At 52.8% G+C, this 13976-nt stretch overlaps 1 protein-coding gene and 1 long non-coding RNA gene across 2 annotated transcripts in view; both read right to left on the bottom strand.

Moving 5' to 3' along the window:
* The window catches only part of LOC103613215 (interferon-induced protein with tetratricopeptide repeats 1-like), a 3274-nt gene extending 1398 nt beyond the window's left edge, over positions 1–1876 (bottom strand). The window contains exons 1-2 of the mRNA XM_017730744.1: positions 1500–1876; positions 1–663 (exon numbers count right to left, since the gene is read on the bottom strand). Coding sequence (XP_017586233.1) covers positions 1–663; positions 1500–1504 — 668 coding nt within the window. The 5' untranslated portion in view covers positions 1505–1876. The remainder of the gene's footprint in view (positions 664–1499) is intronic.
* A 7362-nt stretch (positions 1877–9238) lies between these two features.
* On the bottom strand, positions 9239–12892 carry LOC108445849. Its single transcript, XR_001860876.1, has 3 exons — positions 10561–12892; positions 9492–9564; positions 9239–9384 (listed from the first exon to the last, which is right to left on the bottom strand). It is a non-coding gene; the product is annotated as an uncharacterized LOC108445849 (long non-coding RNA).
* Positions 12893–13976: the final 1084 nt, after the last annotated feature.

Below are 13976 nucleotides of genomic sequence, written 5' to 3'. Positions count from 1 at the left end.
CTATCTAACTGTTCAAGTAGCCTGGCCAAATATATTTTGGCTTTGTAGTTATTTGGCTGCTCGTGGACAATTCTTTCCAACTGGATTATGGCTTCACTTGCAATATCAGGCTGCCGGAAGAAAATCCAGGAGGCATAAAGAGCCATTCCAAGCCCGGTACGGAAAGATCTGTTCTCTGGTTCAAGCATCAAGGCCACATTGAAGCACTCCCTTGCCTGTTCCCCGTTCCGGGCTCTGATAGCCAGGAGGGACCAGCCTTTCTGGGCCTGGATGTGCGGGATCAGCCGCACATCCCAAGGAGTTGGGCAGAGCTGCTGAATTCGTTCCAGGCAGCTTTCAGCCTCCTGATAGGAGGCCTGAAGGTAGTAAATCCAAGCATAATTCCCGTAGATAATCAAAGAGCCAGCAGTAGATGCCGGCTGCTCCTCTTCCCTGTTGTACTCCTCAGCAGCTCTGAGGCTTCGCAGAGCTTCCGTGCTCTGGTTGTTCAGCTGGTGCAGGTAGGCCTGGAGCCCCAGGAGGGCCACCTGGTTCTGGTGGGCCGTGTGTTTGATCTCAACATCCAACTTCTGCAGGATATGCGGAGGATTGAAAGAGCTGGCACCCATTTTCCAGGTGAAGTGACATTGAAGGGCATCCAACTTCTCCTTCAGCTGCTCCTTGCTATGAACAGGAAACGGTGAGTTAAGGAAGGGTGGGGACCCCAGGGTGCCCGTGGAGAGCGGAAAAGAGGAAGGGAGGTGGAGGAGGGGGCTCTCTCTAGTTGCTCAACACATCCCTTGCACTCAGGCTACTAAAGAACCTGCAAATTGTTCCAATCAGCCCATTTCTCAGGGAACTATCTGTGAGCCAACCCTTTGGAGAACAGCAAGCCAGCAATGGACTCACCAGGGCCTGGAGCCAGGGCTGCTCTCTTACCTAAGACAAAGGCCCTGGGATAGACTGCAAAAAGGGAGAGTAGAGCCAGCCCCACCCACACTTCACCTTCTGTGGGGAGGAAGCAGGGGTTGTGCCTTCAGCTGAAGGGTGAGGAAAAGGCACAACAAAGAGCCCAACAAGGTCATGAAAATGTTGGACTGGAGTATCTCTTCCACGAGGAAAGGCTGAGAGAGCTGAGACTCTTCAGCCCAGAGAAGAGAAGGCTCAGAGGAATCATAGAGCTGTAGAAATACCTGAAGGGAGGATGCAAAGAAGTGCCAGGCTCTTTTAGTGGTGCCCAGTGCCAGGGCAAAAAGGGCACAAACAAGCTTAGGAAGCTCCATCTGGACATCAGGAAACTTAACTGAGAAGAGAGTCCTTGCACAATTTTCCTGGAGGGGTTGTGGAGTCTCCATCCTCAGACTCCAAAGCTGTCTGGGTGCCTTGGACAAGGCGACCTTCAGAGGACCTTTCCAACCTTAACCAAGGTGAGATTCTGAGCCAGGATGTTGTGCTGAGCCTTCTCCCCCCACGCCCTGTCGCTGTGGGAGCTGTGACAAGAACGGATGCTGTGCACTCACCTCATTTTTGCTGCGGGTGTCACGTCACCGTTGAGGGACGATGGCTCGGCTGCACCTCTTCCACACTGCAGCAGACCCTGGCTAGGACAGTCTGTAACCTAGGGACTGAGCCTTATATAGGGATGTCCTCTCCTGCGTGGAGTCTGACTAAACCACTGGTCTAGGATGAAACGAAAATGAAAGAGCTTAAACAAAATAGAAAGTATCCCCTCCCTGTCCCTGAAGTTCCTGCCTTCCCTGCATAAAATGACACTGGGGTCTGGGTAGACAAGAAAGGGAACCCTGTGGTCAAAGCAGCAGGGTCTGAACTCCCCGCTGGAGCCCTTCTCCCTGCTGAAAAGGACTTTGGTGTTATAGCTTTTAGGAAGCAGCTGGTGTAAGACGATGGAGGATGCCGAGGTGCAGAAAGGAAATGCAGCACCACCCTTATCAGTGAGGAGCCAAAGGCTCCGTGTGACTCTGCAGCACCTTGTCCCCAGGGCTCATCTGGATCTGCCCTGGCAGCTTTGCTGGAGTTTCTCTTTTTGCCTGTAACAGCACCTGCCCCGCAAAAAGGGGATGGCAATTGCATTTGCACAGTTTTGTGTGAGGTGCAGCGGTGTCCCTGGGGTAAATCCCAAGTCCTTCCTTAAGGAGCAGGAGCTGCCGGCAGAGCGCAGGATGCTGAGCTCGGGATGGCCCCAGGGGTATTCACTCACCAGGAATCCGCTGCTGCCCATCGAGGTTTGGGCAGGTGACAGAAACCAGTGGAAGTGACAGTAAAAACATGGGTAAAATGCAGGACACACGGTTTAGGGTTTATCTGGGTGTAACGGGGGATTGCAGCCCTGGGAAGAAAGACTCCAGTGGAGAGAGTAGCAGAAAATACATTAAAAAAAAGTAGCCTCGAGTAGACTCTAAAACAGAGAAGGAGGAAGCCACCAGCCTTAAAATCCACTCCTCCCAGCAAAGAAGAAAAAACCTATCACTATGTTCCCCTCAGGATGCTGATGAGTCACTGCAGCAGTGCAAAGGAAGGAGGAGAATTTACTGCTGGAAGAGCAGGGTAGATGCTTTTATCTTCTGTGCTTATTTTTTTCTGTTGCTGACAACCTTTAATAGAAAATGAGTAATTTGGCTATGAGTGTTAGCACTGCTGGATGAACAATGAGTGATTGCTCTATCTTGATTAGGCTGAAGCATTAATTAGACAACCAATAACGTCTAATTCTTGAATCCTCACATCAGCATCTTCTTTCAGTATCTTTCTGTGCATTTGGGCTCGACCAGGCTGCTTCTCTCTTGCCAGTGGTGGCCACGATGTGGCTGGGCGAGTTGGGTGCTGGGCAGGTGTTTTGGCTCCCTGGGCTGGGGCAGAAGGGGCAGGATGGAGGAGAAAATTCACTGCTCAAATCCCTCAGGCCTTGACAACAGCTCTTGGCTACTTCTGCTAATATTAGGGCTGGTTTGAGGATGATTACAGTTCTGTGCAACAGCTATTAATATCATACAAAGCTTGGATGGAAGTCAAAAATAACAGCAAATGAGAAAACTACCAACCAGCAGCCAAACAGGAAGTACAAGCAAGGCTTGGTGTTGTGAAAGATAAATGGTGGGAAGGAAAAGCAAAAGAGCTGCAATAAGATGCAGAGGAAAAAAAAAAATACAAATATTTTTGTTAGTGGTTTGAAAACAGTCCTTGGCTTCAAAACATTCTGTTACATCAAATAATGCTGATCGAATTCTGAGCTGATTGAAAGGAAATCCTGGTTTATTTGTCCAGAAAAATACCTGTTTGTTATAAAGTTCCTTCGGCTGATTCTGGGCCACAATGAAGGGGCTCTGAAGCACCAGAGTGAGCTGCACCATGGAGCAGGAAAGACAGAACCTGGGAATGCTCTTCTGGAAACGGTGCCTGCCACGCTGGGAAGCTTCAAGAAGCTCCATCTGAGTGGCAAATGCCAGAACTAAAAATACTTTGAGGTGTGGCCACAGAATTTCCCTGACAAAGTTCGAATCTTGGCTGAACATCTGAGTTCTTTCTCTGTTAATTGTCTCTAACTTCCTTAACTGGAATTCAGGTACAGGTGAGGCTTCCACGAGTAAGAAGGCAGGAAATAAAAAGGTGTTTTCACAGTTTCTATTGCACCTTTTCAGCTCCCCTTGGCTCTGCTCCCCCTGGCTGTGCTGCTCCCACTTCTGCCCTTGGGTGCGCTCGCTGCTCTGCTCTGGGTGTACAAACCTCTCCAGGGAAAGAAGGTGGCAAAAGCCGACTTTAAACACTCTCTTGGTCCTTGCACAGAGGTGTTTAATTCATGGCTTTGTACAAATCCCTGGCCAAAAGCCTGGGGTCTCCACCTGCTCGGAAAGCTGAGGAGAGAATCCTTCACTGTGAAGGTGCTGAGGCCCTGGCACGGGTCACCCAGAGAAGCTGGGGCTGCCCCTGGATCCCTGGAAATGTCCAAGGCCAGACTGGATGGGGCTTGGAGCAGCCTGGGACAGTGGGAAGTTGGAAGGGGCGTGGAACCGGATGATTTTTTAGGTCCCTTCTAATGCAAACCATTCTGTGCCCTCGGTATTTTTGATGAGACCGAAACAGGTAATGTTTCTCCTAGAAAAGAGCTTATGAACTTCAGAGATGCCCGTTTTCCCCTCCTGGCCGGCCCCCAACCCTCCCGAGCACAGGCGTTGCTGCAGGACGCGATGCCAGCAGATGGCAGAGGCTTTCCACGGATGATGCTGCTCGGGTGTTGCAGCGCCGTTTTCTCCCCGGCCTGTGAAAAAGAGCGATGCTTTTGCACCGCTTTTAGATTTCTGCCTCGCAGCTGGATGATTTTTTAACAATATTCCTACCCCCGCCCCTTTATTTGGATGAATATGTCTATTTTTGGGAAAGTGGTTTCCCATGGGCGAAAGCAGGGAGCGAAAGCAGAGCGGGACCTTAGAGAGCGTCTGCTGCCTGGGGAGGGTGATCATCCTTCTCACAACTGAGCTGAGCACGGCCCAAGGAAAGGACTGGGCAGCGCTTAAAATGAAAAAGGAAATTTTTAAAATATAATAGATACAGAAACTGTGAGACCAACGTTGTTGCCTCACCCCCGTATTTGCCCTCCTTGGTTCCAAACACTTTGGATGTGCAGCAAAGAACAGCCTCTGTGCACACCCTGGTCCTTCCTCACCCTGATGGTGGCACTGGCATCTCCTGATTCCTCCAGATAGAGGTGGCCCGGACTTTCAGCCTTGCCCGTACCTGAGCCCTGGGTGACACGTAACCACCAGCGCCTGGGTTTGCTGCCGTGGGGTGACGCAGGGAGCTCTGGCTGGAGCTGGCAGGGAGCAGCTGCGCTCCAGACACACCCAGTTCCCCCCAAACCGGCCAGGGGATGCTTATGAGACTCTCCCAAAACCTACAGCCAGAGCTGGGCAGCCGCTCAAGCAGAAAACTGAGCTGTGTCGTGCATTTCAAAACCTTAGGCTCGAATACCTGCCCGAAGTGCCTTTCTCTCCTGAATTAATCCGTCTCCAAGAACGTGAGGCTTTGCCTGCCTGTTTACAGCTTGCCGAGGCAATGAGGTCACTGCAAAGGCTCGATCAACACGAGAGGAACGATTCCAGTGAGCAGAGCGCAGATGATAGCGAGGGGTTCAGTTAACTGTCCTCAGCCCCAGCCCCGGCTCCTCACCATCCCCGCAGAGTGAGGGTGTGTCTGGAAGGGCTGGAAGACACTGAGATACCAACGGGAGGGCAGCTTATCTCCGAGAGCAAAGCCTTCCCTGCTATCAGCGCCCCGAGAGACACTCAACTGTCTTCCAACTGCTCTGATGGGGCGATAAGCCCGGAGCATTTGCTGCTCAGCCAGGCTGGGAAGCCCCAGAGCTGATCTGGGGCAGGGAGAGCAGCAACACCCTGGTCACGAGCGCTGGGAGAGGCTGGGATGTTGGGAGTTCTTAACTCTCCCTTTTGATCCACAGTGGGGAGAGTGGCTGTGGTTTACTCCAGAAATGACCGATGAGGCGGTGACCAGCCCCACCAGGAGAGGGTAGAGAGAATCCATGGGATTTTCCGTGTTGTTAACGAATGAAAGCCAGAGTACAAAATCAGATCCTCTGATTCCAGCAGCTGGCCCAAAGGGGGACGTGGCCCTACAATCGTGGCATAAAAGTAGTGAAAAATTGTGGTGTTCAGATTTGGAAAAGATTCAGCAGCACTGGTTCTCACTGGTAATTAATGGAGGAGTTTCTGCGTGTGGAAGGAATCGGTGGATCTCAGTCGTTCTCCAGACAAGAAGCTGATGAAGGGTAATGCCGAGAAGGCTGAAATGTGTCAAAACTTCAAAGGGTGAGGTGAGATGAGGATTCTAATTGACAGAGGAGAGAAATCTCAATATAGTAAGGGAAAAACAGGGTAGAGCTGCACTAGAATTCATTGTAGCCTGTCAGGTGATTTGGGCAAGATTAAATTCACTCAGAAGGTGCCAGAAAGACAAGAAGGGAACTTTCACTAACCCAGAGAGGATGGAAGATGGTCAAGGAAAAATGCCAAAGGTTTCTCTTAAAACAGAGGCTGAAGATGAGAGAATTATTTGGTGTTGGGATCTGGGAGAACGGTGGAACAAGCACTTAAAGGCGTTGTTTGTCAGCACCAAAGAGAATGAGAAACTACAATGGTAATTGGGCGAGATCCAACCATCCCAAGCAAAGATAATTTAGCTAATTTACATCTACAGTGATGCTCTGAGCGCTGTGCTCCCAGAAGAGGCTGTAAATACATAAAGTTTTATGGCTTTTGATAGTGTTCCACATGGCCCATGAGAAAGCTAAAGAAACGCTTCGGATAAAATCACTCCAGAGCGCATCCAAGACTGCGACAAGCCCTGCACAGAGGAGAATTGTCCGTGGTCTCCTGGCAGAGCAGAGGGGGAGAAGTAAAGTATGGTTTTGAGAGGTTAAAGAATTGGATTGGGAATGGTGAAACAGGTCCTGGACTGGGCAGGAGAATGTTTCCTTCTCACCTCTGTTGGTGGAGGCTTCTGTAGATAGTTTGGGAAGGAAGGTAATTTTAATTGCCATGAAATAAATAATTGCTCCCCCAGCCAGGGATGGAGCAGAGAGATCCTGAAAAATCCCTGCTCCCTCAAATGATGTGTTTCTCTTGGGCTGTTGCTCTCCGAAATGGCAGCGCTCCCTTCTGAGAAGGATTTTATCCTTTGCCAAAGTCCCAAACAAGAGATTACATGATGTGATTTCCTGTGCAAGCAGGACCGGCTTTGACGACCCACTGAACCTCTTGGCCTTGAAGGTTGAAGTTTGTTTTCTTGAGCTTTAGTTTGGCACCAATCCAGCCAAGTCTTTGTGTCCTAACTTTTATCTAAACACACGCACGAAGAAGGGGGAGAATAAAAACATGCAGTGTCTTCTAGAAAGAGAACACAAACTCTCTCTCTCCCCCTAATTCTGAGTCTTCCTCCATCAGCTTTCGGGAAATGAAGTGACAGAGGTGAGTTGTTTTCTATAAACTATAATTACCGCCAGTGAGACGAGAGCTCCCTGCTCACGGCTCTGTCAAGCGGAGCTGGAGGTGGCCATTTCTCACCCAGGCACATCTAACAGCCTCATCCATTCTTTTCTTGTGGCTTTTCCTCCTCTTTTTCAGCTCAGAGCACCTGAAGCCCTGAGAAGGCTGGCGGGAGCCTTCCTGAGTGGTTTATTTTTAGCAGCAAGAGCAGGCTCCAGGCTCTGGGGAACGCCGTGAGTGGTGCAGAAACACTTGAAAACACCAAACTCTCCCCCTTTTCCGCGCAAGTGAGCTCTTAAACCTGCCCAGACTTTCTAGTGGCTTAATCCAGTCCTTGTGATCGTATTTCATTTGACAGGATTTTATTTGATGTTTCAGTCTCGAGATGTTTCTCCCCACTTAAATGTTTATCGAGTCCCTCGCCTCCCTCTCTCTGAAGCTCCAAAATCCTGAAACCTCTTGCCCTGAGGGGCTTGGACGAGTCCCGTGGCACCAGCTGACTTTGGCCCCGTGGCCGCTGACCCCGTGAAACCAGAGCCCCTGATTGCTTTCCCAGACACCATTCCTGGGGAGCAGCTCCCCGGCCCCTCGCGCAGGAGGCATTTCATCGTTTCATCCGGAGCTGGAACACAGCAGCCAAGCAGAATTTCCTCTGAGCTGCAGATAAGCAGATTCTGGTGATAGGGAGGCCCTGCTCAAGCAGCCCCTGGGCTCCCAGCTTTGAGAACAGCCTCGAGGGCCGAAGGGGAAGGAAGTGCTTAATCCTGTGGACATAGGACATGAAGAGAAAAACAACACCCAGAGATGCACCAGCCTTAAACTGAGCCTTAAACTGAGCCTTAAACAGCACCCTGAGCTGCCTGGGGTGGGCATCCCAAAGCAGCCACGGAGCTGCACCCAAATGTTTTCTAAGCCCGTGTTTGGTGAGAATTCCTCAGGAATCGGCAACAAAGAGTCAACTCCTTGTGCAGGAAGCCTCGATCGGCCGTGGAGGAAGCGGATCACGTATTGAAAAATCAAGTTGTCTTTGTGAACAACATGAATGATCAGATTACAGAAAACAAATCCCTGCAAAAAAAACCCCAACCAATTCCAGGCTCTTCAGTGAGAGCTGCAAAGCACGACTCGCTCGGTGCTGAGCTGTGAAACGTGTCAGGGCATGCATAGCATCACTTCTTAGAAATCACAGCTCTTCTCAGCATCAGCAGAATTTAAAAATATCATAATTTCCACTTCCAGAGAGCAGAGAGAAATGGCACCCGGCGCTGCACGAGTGTTATCGGAAAGATGGAGCGGGATAACAAAGCTGTGGTCAAACCCAGCAGAAGATACTTTAGTCAGACTGGTTCTTGTAAGAAAATCTTAGAAAAATTGATAACAAGTCAAGCCCAGCACGAACCAACCAAGGACTCCTGGAGAAAGCTCCCTAATTTCAGGCAGATCCATCTGCGCTCCAGCAACAAGAAATAATGGAGAGCAGAGAAACATGGGCAAAAAGTTACACCGTGGTTGTAAATGCACAGATTGGAGGGAAAAAACGCGATCCAAGGGGCTCCTTCCTGCTTTCCAGGGACACAGGAGAGACTGAGTGTGAAAAATCCTCATTTTGGGGCCACCTGCCAGAGTAGCCGATGGCTGGGCCGAATATCCAGGAACAGACCTGGTCCCAGAGAGCCAGAACAGGACGATGATCTGCTGCTCAGGGACCTCGAATCCCAGCTCCTGCTGTGTCCTGATAGCTCCTGCTGTGTCCTGATAGCTCCTGCTGGGATGGGAGCTCCTCGGCCACGCTGGGTCCTGCCCAGCCTGGAGGGTCCCGGTGATGAGCGCGTCACCCCAGCAGAGGTGACAGAGGGACACCCCCGGCCCCATCCCGGGAAAGGTGCGACAGATGCTCTGCCCACACCTTCCCACCTTCCAGGAGCTGCCTCCAGATGGTGCTCCAGGCGGTTTTCTGGGATTGGAAAGGGTCTGATTGTCTCACAGATGGCTTTTCTGGGCAGGTCTTTGCTTAATAGTAACGGAGGAGGGTGAACCGAGGAGGGTGAACCGTGCTCAGGAGCCTTCAGCTGCCTCAGCCAAGCCCTTCCTTGCTGTGAGCAGCTCCTCATTCCCAGCTCATGCACTGGGAGCCCCCGAGGTCTGCCGGGAATGAGTCACAAACAAGGTCCCCGTAGGAAAGTAGAACTATGGATTCATAGCCTTGACCGTTCTGGGTAGGAAAGGTTTATTTGTCCAGCTTGCTTTATAAATAACCCAGAAAGCAGCAGCTTTGTTTTCATGGTCTCAGACTCAGGAACCTCATCCAAGGCTTGGTCCAGGCCCTGGGAGTCCTGGCCAGGGAGAGCAGTCCCTGGGCGTTTGTTTAATGAGTCACAGTAGGCAAAACTCCCTGCAAGATAAGACCAAGGATGGGGGTCAGTGACTCTGCGGCGGCGTGGCAGTGCTGTGGGGACAGCACTGAGGACACCCCTGCTCCTGCTGGCCCTGGGATCTCACCAGTTATCCTCCATCCCTTCTGGGGGTCCCACAGGGCCTCCTCATGCTGCGACTGAGTCTTGCTGTGTTGGATCTTGAGCGAGGAAAAAGAGTTAAAAGGAAGCTGGAGCAATTTAGTGAAGAAGGGAAAGATTCTAGGTCAAAGAGCAAAATGTTCCCGGAGGGATTCATGCAGGGGACCTGTGGAGTCACCACCCAGGTGACTCCAGGGAGAAACTGAAACCCTGAGAGGAAAATTAACCCAGTACAGGCAAGGGTTAACCCTGGCATTCTAAATCTGTCAGCTGGGACAGGCTTGTAGCAGTCCTGTTTTACAGGGATGAGGCATCAGGGATGTTATACCCGGAAAAGTCCTTGCTTGCCAGGCTGGGGGGAGGCCTGGCTTCCCTGCAGGATGCCCTTGCGGAGTCAGGCAGAGATGCCACAGCCAGAGGGGAGCCAGGCCTCTTCCTGACTGCTGTCCCACAGAAGGCTCCTTGCTGCTCCCATTCCCAGCCCTGGAAATACGAGAATCCCTCGTGTCCCCGTGCAAGTGCTGTGGGGACAGGGAACGGCGGCGTCAGGGAAGAGCTGCTTTTTATCACATGGGGTTGTTTCAGTCCCTCCATCACACAGCGTTATTCTCCCTTCAGCAGGGCAGGAACAGCTCCAGCTGCTTTTTTAATTCCAGGAGTGATGGAAAGGGGCAAAGGCTCTTTTACACCAATGCTGAGGCCGAGAAACCGCGGGATGTATCCGGGATGGGCTGGGCAGCCCTGGCCCAGCACCTGAGCCCGGCATGGTCTGACAGGAGACTGCACAGAGCAGCTGATGAGCCTCAAAACCCTGCCAGCCTCAGGCACAGAGAACTTTGCACAGTGAGTGGAAAAAAGGCGGGGGGCGAATAGAAAGGCCGTGCTCAGCACTTCGGGGACGTTCGGCCTCTTTCTCCCTCTGCAAAGGGCCCTTCCCCAGGCGGCTTTGCCTCCCTCAGCCTGATTTGCAGAGCACTCAGGATTCCAACAAATCTGTAAAACTGGATACTTCCCTCGCCCAACCCACTCTTCCTTCAGCCCTTATCTGCCCTTACCTGTCTCCACTAGGTCGCTTTAAAAGTCCCAGACACTTCCTTCCTTTGTTTGTCTTGGCCTGAAAGAGAAATGTCTTGTGTGTCAAAGGTTTAGTGCAAATTCCTGTCCAAGCTCTTTACTACCTCTGGCCTCAGTAAATCAAACTTCTTCTCCCATCTGGGGATTTGCACAGTGAATCAGATTGTCTCCCCACATTCTCCCTCTCCTGCCTGCACACGGGATTGAGATGGAGCAGCAAAACAAGGGCTTAAATCCCTACAGGCTGCTGCAAATTTGGGATGAAAAAGAAGTTCTGGGTTTCAAACGTGTTTGCACAGAGCCAGAGTTTCTCAAGGGCTGTGCCACTGTCCCAGCTCTCCTTTCTCTTTAGGAAAACCACCTGGGCTTAGAGACCCAAAGCAGGACGTGGGGGTCCTGGCTAGAGGTGGGCAGGAGGCACAGCCTTGCTGAGCTCTGCCTGGACCCGGAGGAAGAATTTCTCCATGGAAAGGGTGCTCAGGCCTTGGAAGGTGCTGCCCAGGGAGGTTTGGAGTCCCCATCCCTGGAGATGCCCAAGGAATGACTGGAGGTGGGACTCAGTGCTCTGGGCTGGGTGACAAGCTGGGGGCTTGATGATCCTGCAGAGCTTTTCCAGCCTCAGGGATTCTGTGATCCTGTGACTGCAGCGCTCTTTCCCCAGGGCCCACGGAGGGAGACTGACAGCTCCTGTCACCCTGGAAGAGTGAAAATGATGGTGAGCCTGAGGGAATCCGCCTTCTACAGAGAGAATCCGCCCTCCCATTTCCATCCCAGACCTCTGCCCGTGTCTGGCTGAAAAGCAGAACAAGGACCTGTCCCTGGGAGGAGCATTTGGAGGCAGCAGGTGCAGACCCGGAGCGTGGGGCCGAGTTCGATGGTGGCAGGGAGGGCTGGGCTGGGCTGCCACAAGCCGACCACGCAGGCGGTGCTTCGGTTGGGAGCCCCTTCCTTTGCAGATGAGCACCTTGATGTCAGCTCCCCTCTGCTCCTCCCGGCGCGGTGCGGTCGCTGCACACCTGACTGCGGCGGGGCCTGGGGCCAGCAGCTGCCGAAACCACAGCCCGGGGGAAGCCAGCTCCCTCTGCCTCGCTGAGAGCAGCCTGTGCTGCATGAAAACAAACCCAGCCGGGCTGTTCTCACCCAAAACTCGCCGGGCAAACAGGAAGCTGCGAGCAAGGGTGGAAGGGCAAGGGTGCAGGCCCGTGGGTAACATCAGGAACAGACCCCAGACTCCAGCTGCGGATGCTTTCCAGGTCAACACGCAGGTTCAGCTGGCCGGCTGGTGCACTGGCATCAGTATCCAAGGCAGGGGATAAGCTGGGCCCTGGCACTGCCTCCTGACGAAACGTTAAACTGCTGCAGCACCTGCCGGAGCCGTGGCTCAGGTGCCAGCGCTGCCGTTAGAACCAGGCAGGAAAACTGGTGAGGAGCCAAGAGATGGGGGCCAGCCCTGGGTCTCCTCCGTGCCAGTGCCACTCTCCCTGGTACCAGGCCTTCAGAGTAGGTCACACTCCCTTTCCTCCCCCACAATACTCCTTCTGTGTATATATACAGAGGAGGTGTATATATAATACACCTCTGAACTCCTCCAGCAACGTGGAATAAATCACAGAATCCCACAATGGTTTGGATTGGAGGGGACTTCAAGCTCCTCTCATTCCACTTCCCTGCCACAGACAGGGACAGCCCCACCAGGCCGGGGTGCTCCAAGCCCCTTCACCTCTCCTGGTTTACCCCTCTTTGGCAGCTCCAAAACGAACCACGATGGGCAAGAACAGCCCCTCCCGCTGCTCTGTGCCAGGACCTGTGGCTGGAGGGGGCAGGAAGAGGACACTGATCTCAGCAAGGCACCTCCGTGGTTCTCCACCTCTGTTTCTCCATCCCAGTCCTCTCCTGCACTCCCTCAGAGAATGTTCAGAGGGTTTCACCACCACTCTTCTAAGCTTTCCATTACTGAAATTCCCAGAAGCAGCACTGCAGCTCCCTCGGCTCAGCACCTGCCTGGTAGTGACATTTAATCCATCTCTGGTGATTTGGGTCTGTCACAAAGGCACGGCAGGACGTTGTTGATGGCAATGCGAGAGCAACCAGCCGCTTTTGTGGGTATCCCTGCTGAGTCCAGCCTGAGATGCTCCTGGCCCTGGCACTCACAGGCTGGGACAGGAGCCAGGAGCCACCACAGGACACAGAGGGGATGACGGATTACAAAAGTGACCGGGAAATTTCTCATACATTTCCTGCAAGTTTTGAAGTCAGGCCTCCCTGTATGACACCTCATCCCTCCTCTTCACAGCTGCTTCTCATTTCCCAACTGTAGTGGTCCTGTTTTGTTAGGTTTTTTTGGTTGTTTTTTTTAATAAATCATTTTTTTGGGAAGGTGGGGGGCTGTGTTTAACAGCTGCACACAATTCTGCCCTGGCCATGCCTGCGCCCATCACTATATATAGCCTCAGACAGGCCAAACAAATGAGCGGGGCTGGGGTTAATAATCATAAAATGGAGTTCAGCTGTCTCTGAACTGTGATTTACTGGGACCGAGGCCAGGCAAGATCCTCCTCACGCCCTCGCTGCAGAGTCGTCCGCAGGGACCGGCCCCTTCAAAAGAGGAGAAATGATTTGAAATGCCTTTTCTCCAGCCTGAAACTCAAGATGGGAAATGGTTCAAGCAGATCTGCCGGTGAGGTGAGGTCTCCAGGGCGGTGCTGGTGTGATGTGGAGCGACACTGTGGGTGTTGGTGATGCCTCCCCCATCCTCAGAAGCTCAGAGCTGGGAGAACAGGTGAGTTTAACCTGGCCGTGCTCCCCTCTGGGGCTTGTGGTGGCTGCCAGTGGGAACATCCCACCCGGAATCCGGGGTTGCTCTTGGGCAATGAGTGCGTCCCACCGGGAAGGCCTCTGGGGTCAGAGGTGTGAGGGGCACGGACATTTCATATCCGAAACATTCTTAGTGTTTGTTACGCGGACAGAGAACTGGGGACAGCTGAGGCCTTGCCTGGGCTCAGGGGCACCGAGTCCCCGTGGGGGTCGACATCTCCGTTCCCTGCACAACCCCAGCACTGGTGTGAAGAACCTGCAGAGCACAGCTGGGGCTCAGTCGTGCCCTAATTACCAACAAAGAGGCTGAGCCGGGCTGCTGCGCTCGGAGCCTAAAACACAGGCACGAGGCAGGGCTCTGTTTGTGGGTCTGGGGCACCCCAGTTCCGCTCCTTGGGTGCACTGAACGCCCTCCCCTGCAGGGCTCTGAGGAGGCCACAGTGCCACACGTGTGGCGTTGCCACCTTTGCCCCAGACGTGGGGCACCAGCACCTGTGACGCGCTCTCCAAGTGACCTCCCGCTCTCTCGGGTCCTCGGGGTATTTTTAGCCGCCGTTTCTCGCAGCCATACCTCTTCTCTTCT

Source organism: Corvus brachyrhynchos, unplaced genomic scaffold (genome assembly GCF_000691975.1).
Source record: "Corvus brachyrhynchos isolate BGI_N302 unplaced genomic scaffold, ASM69197v1 scaffold933, whole genome shotgun sequence".
Lineage (NCBI taxonomy): Eukaryota > Metazoa > Chordata > Aves > Passeriformes > Corvidae > Corvus > Corvus brachyrhynchos.
Note: the sequence above shows the minus strand (reverse complement) of the source record. Positions and strands in the feature narration are given on the sequence as shown.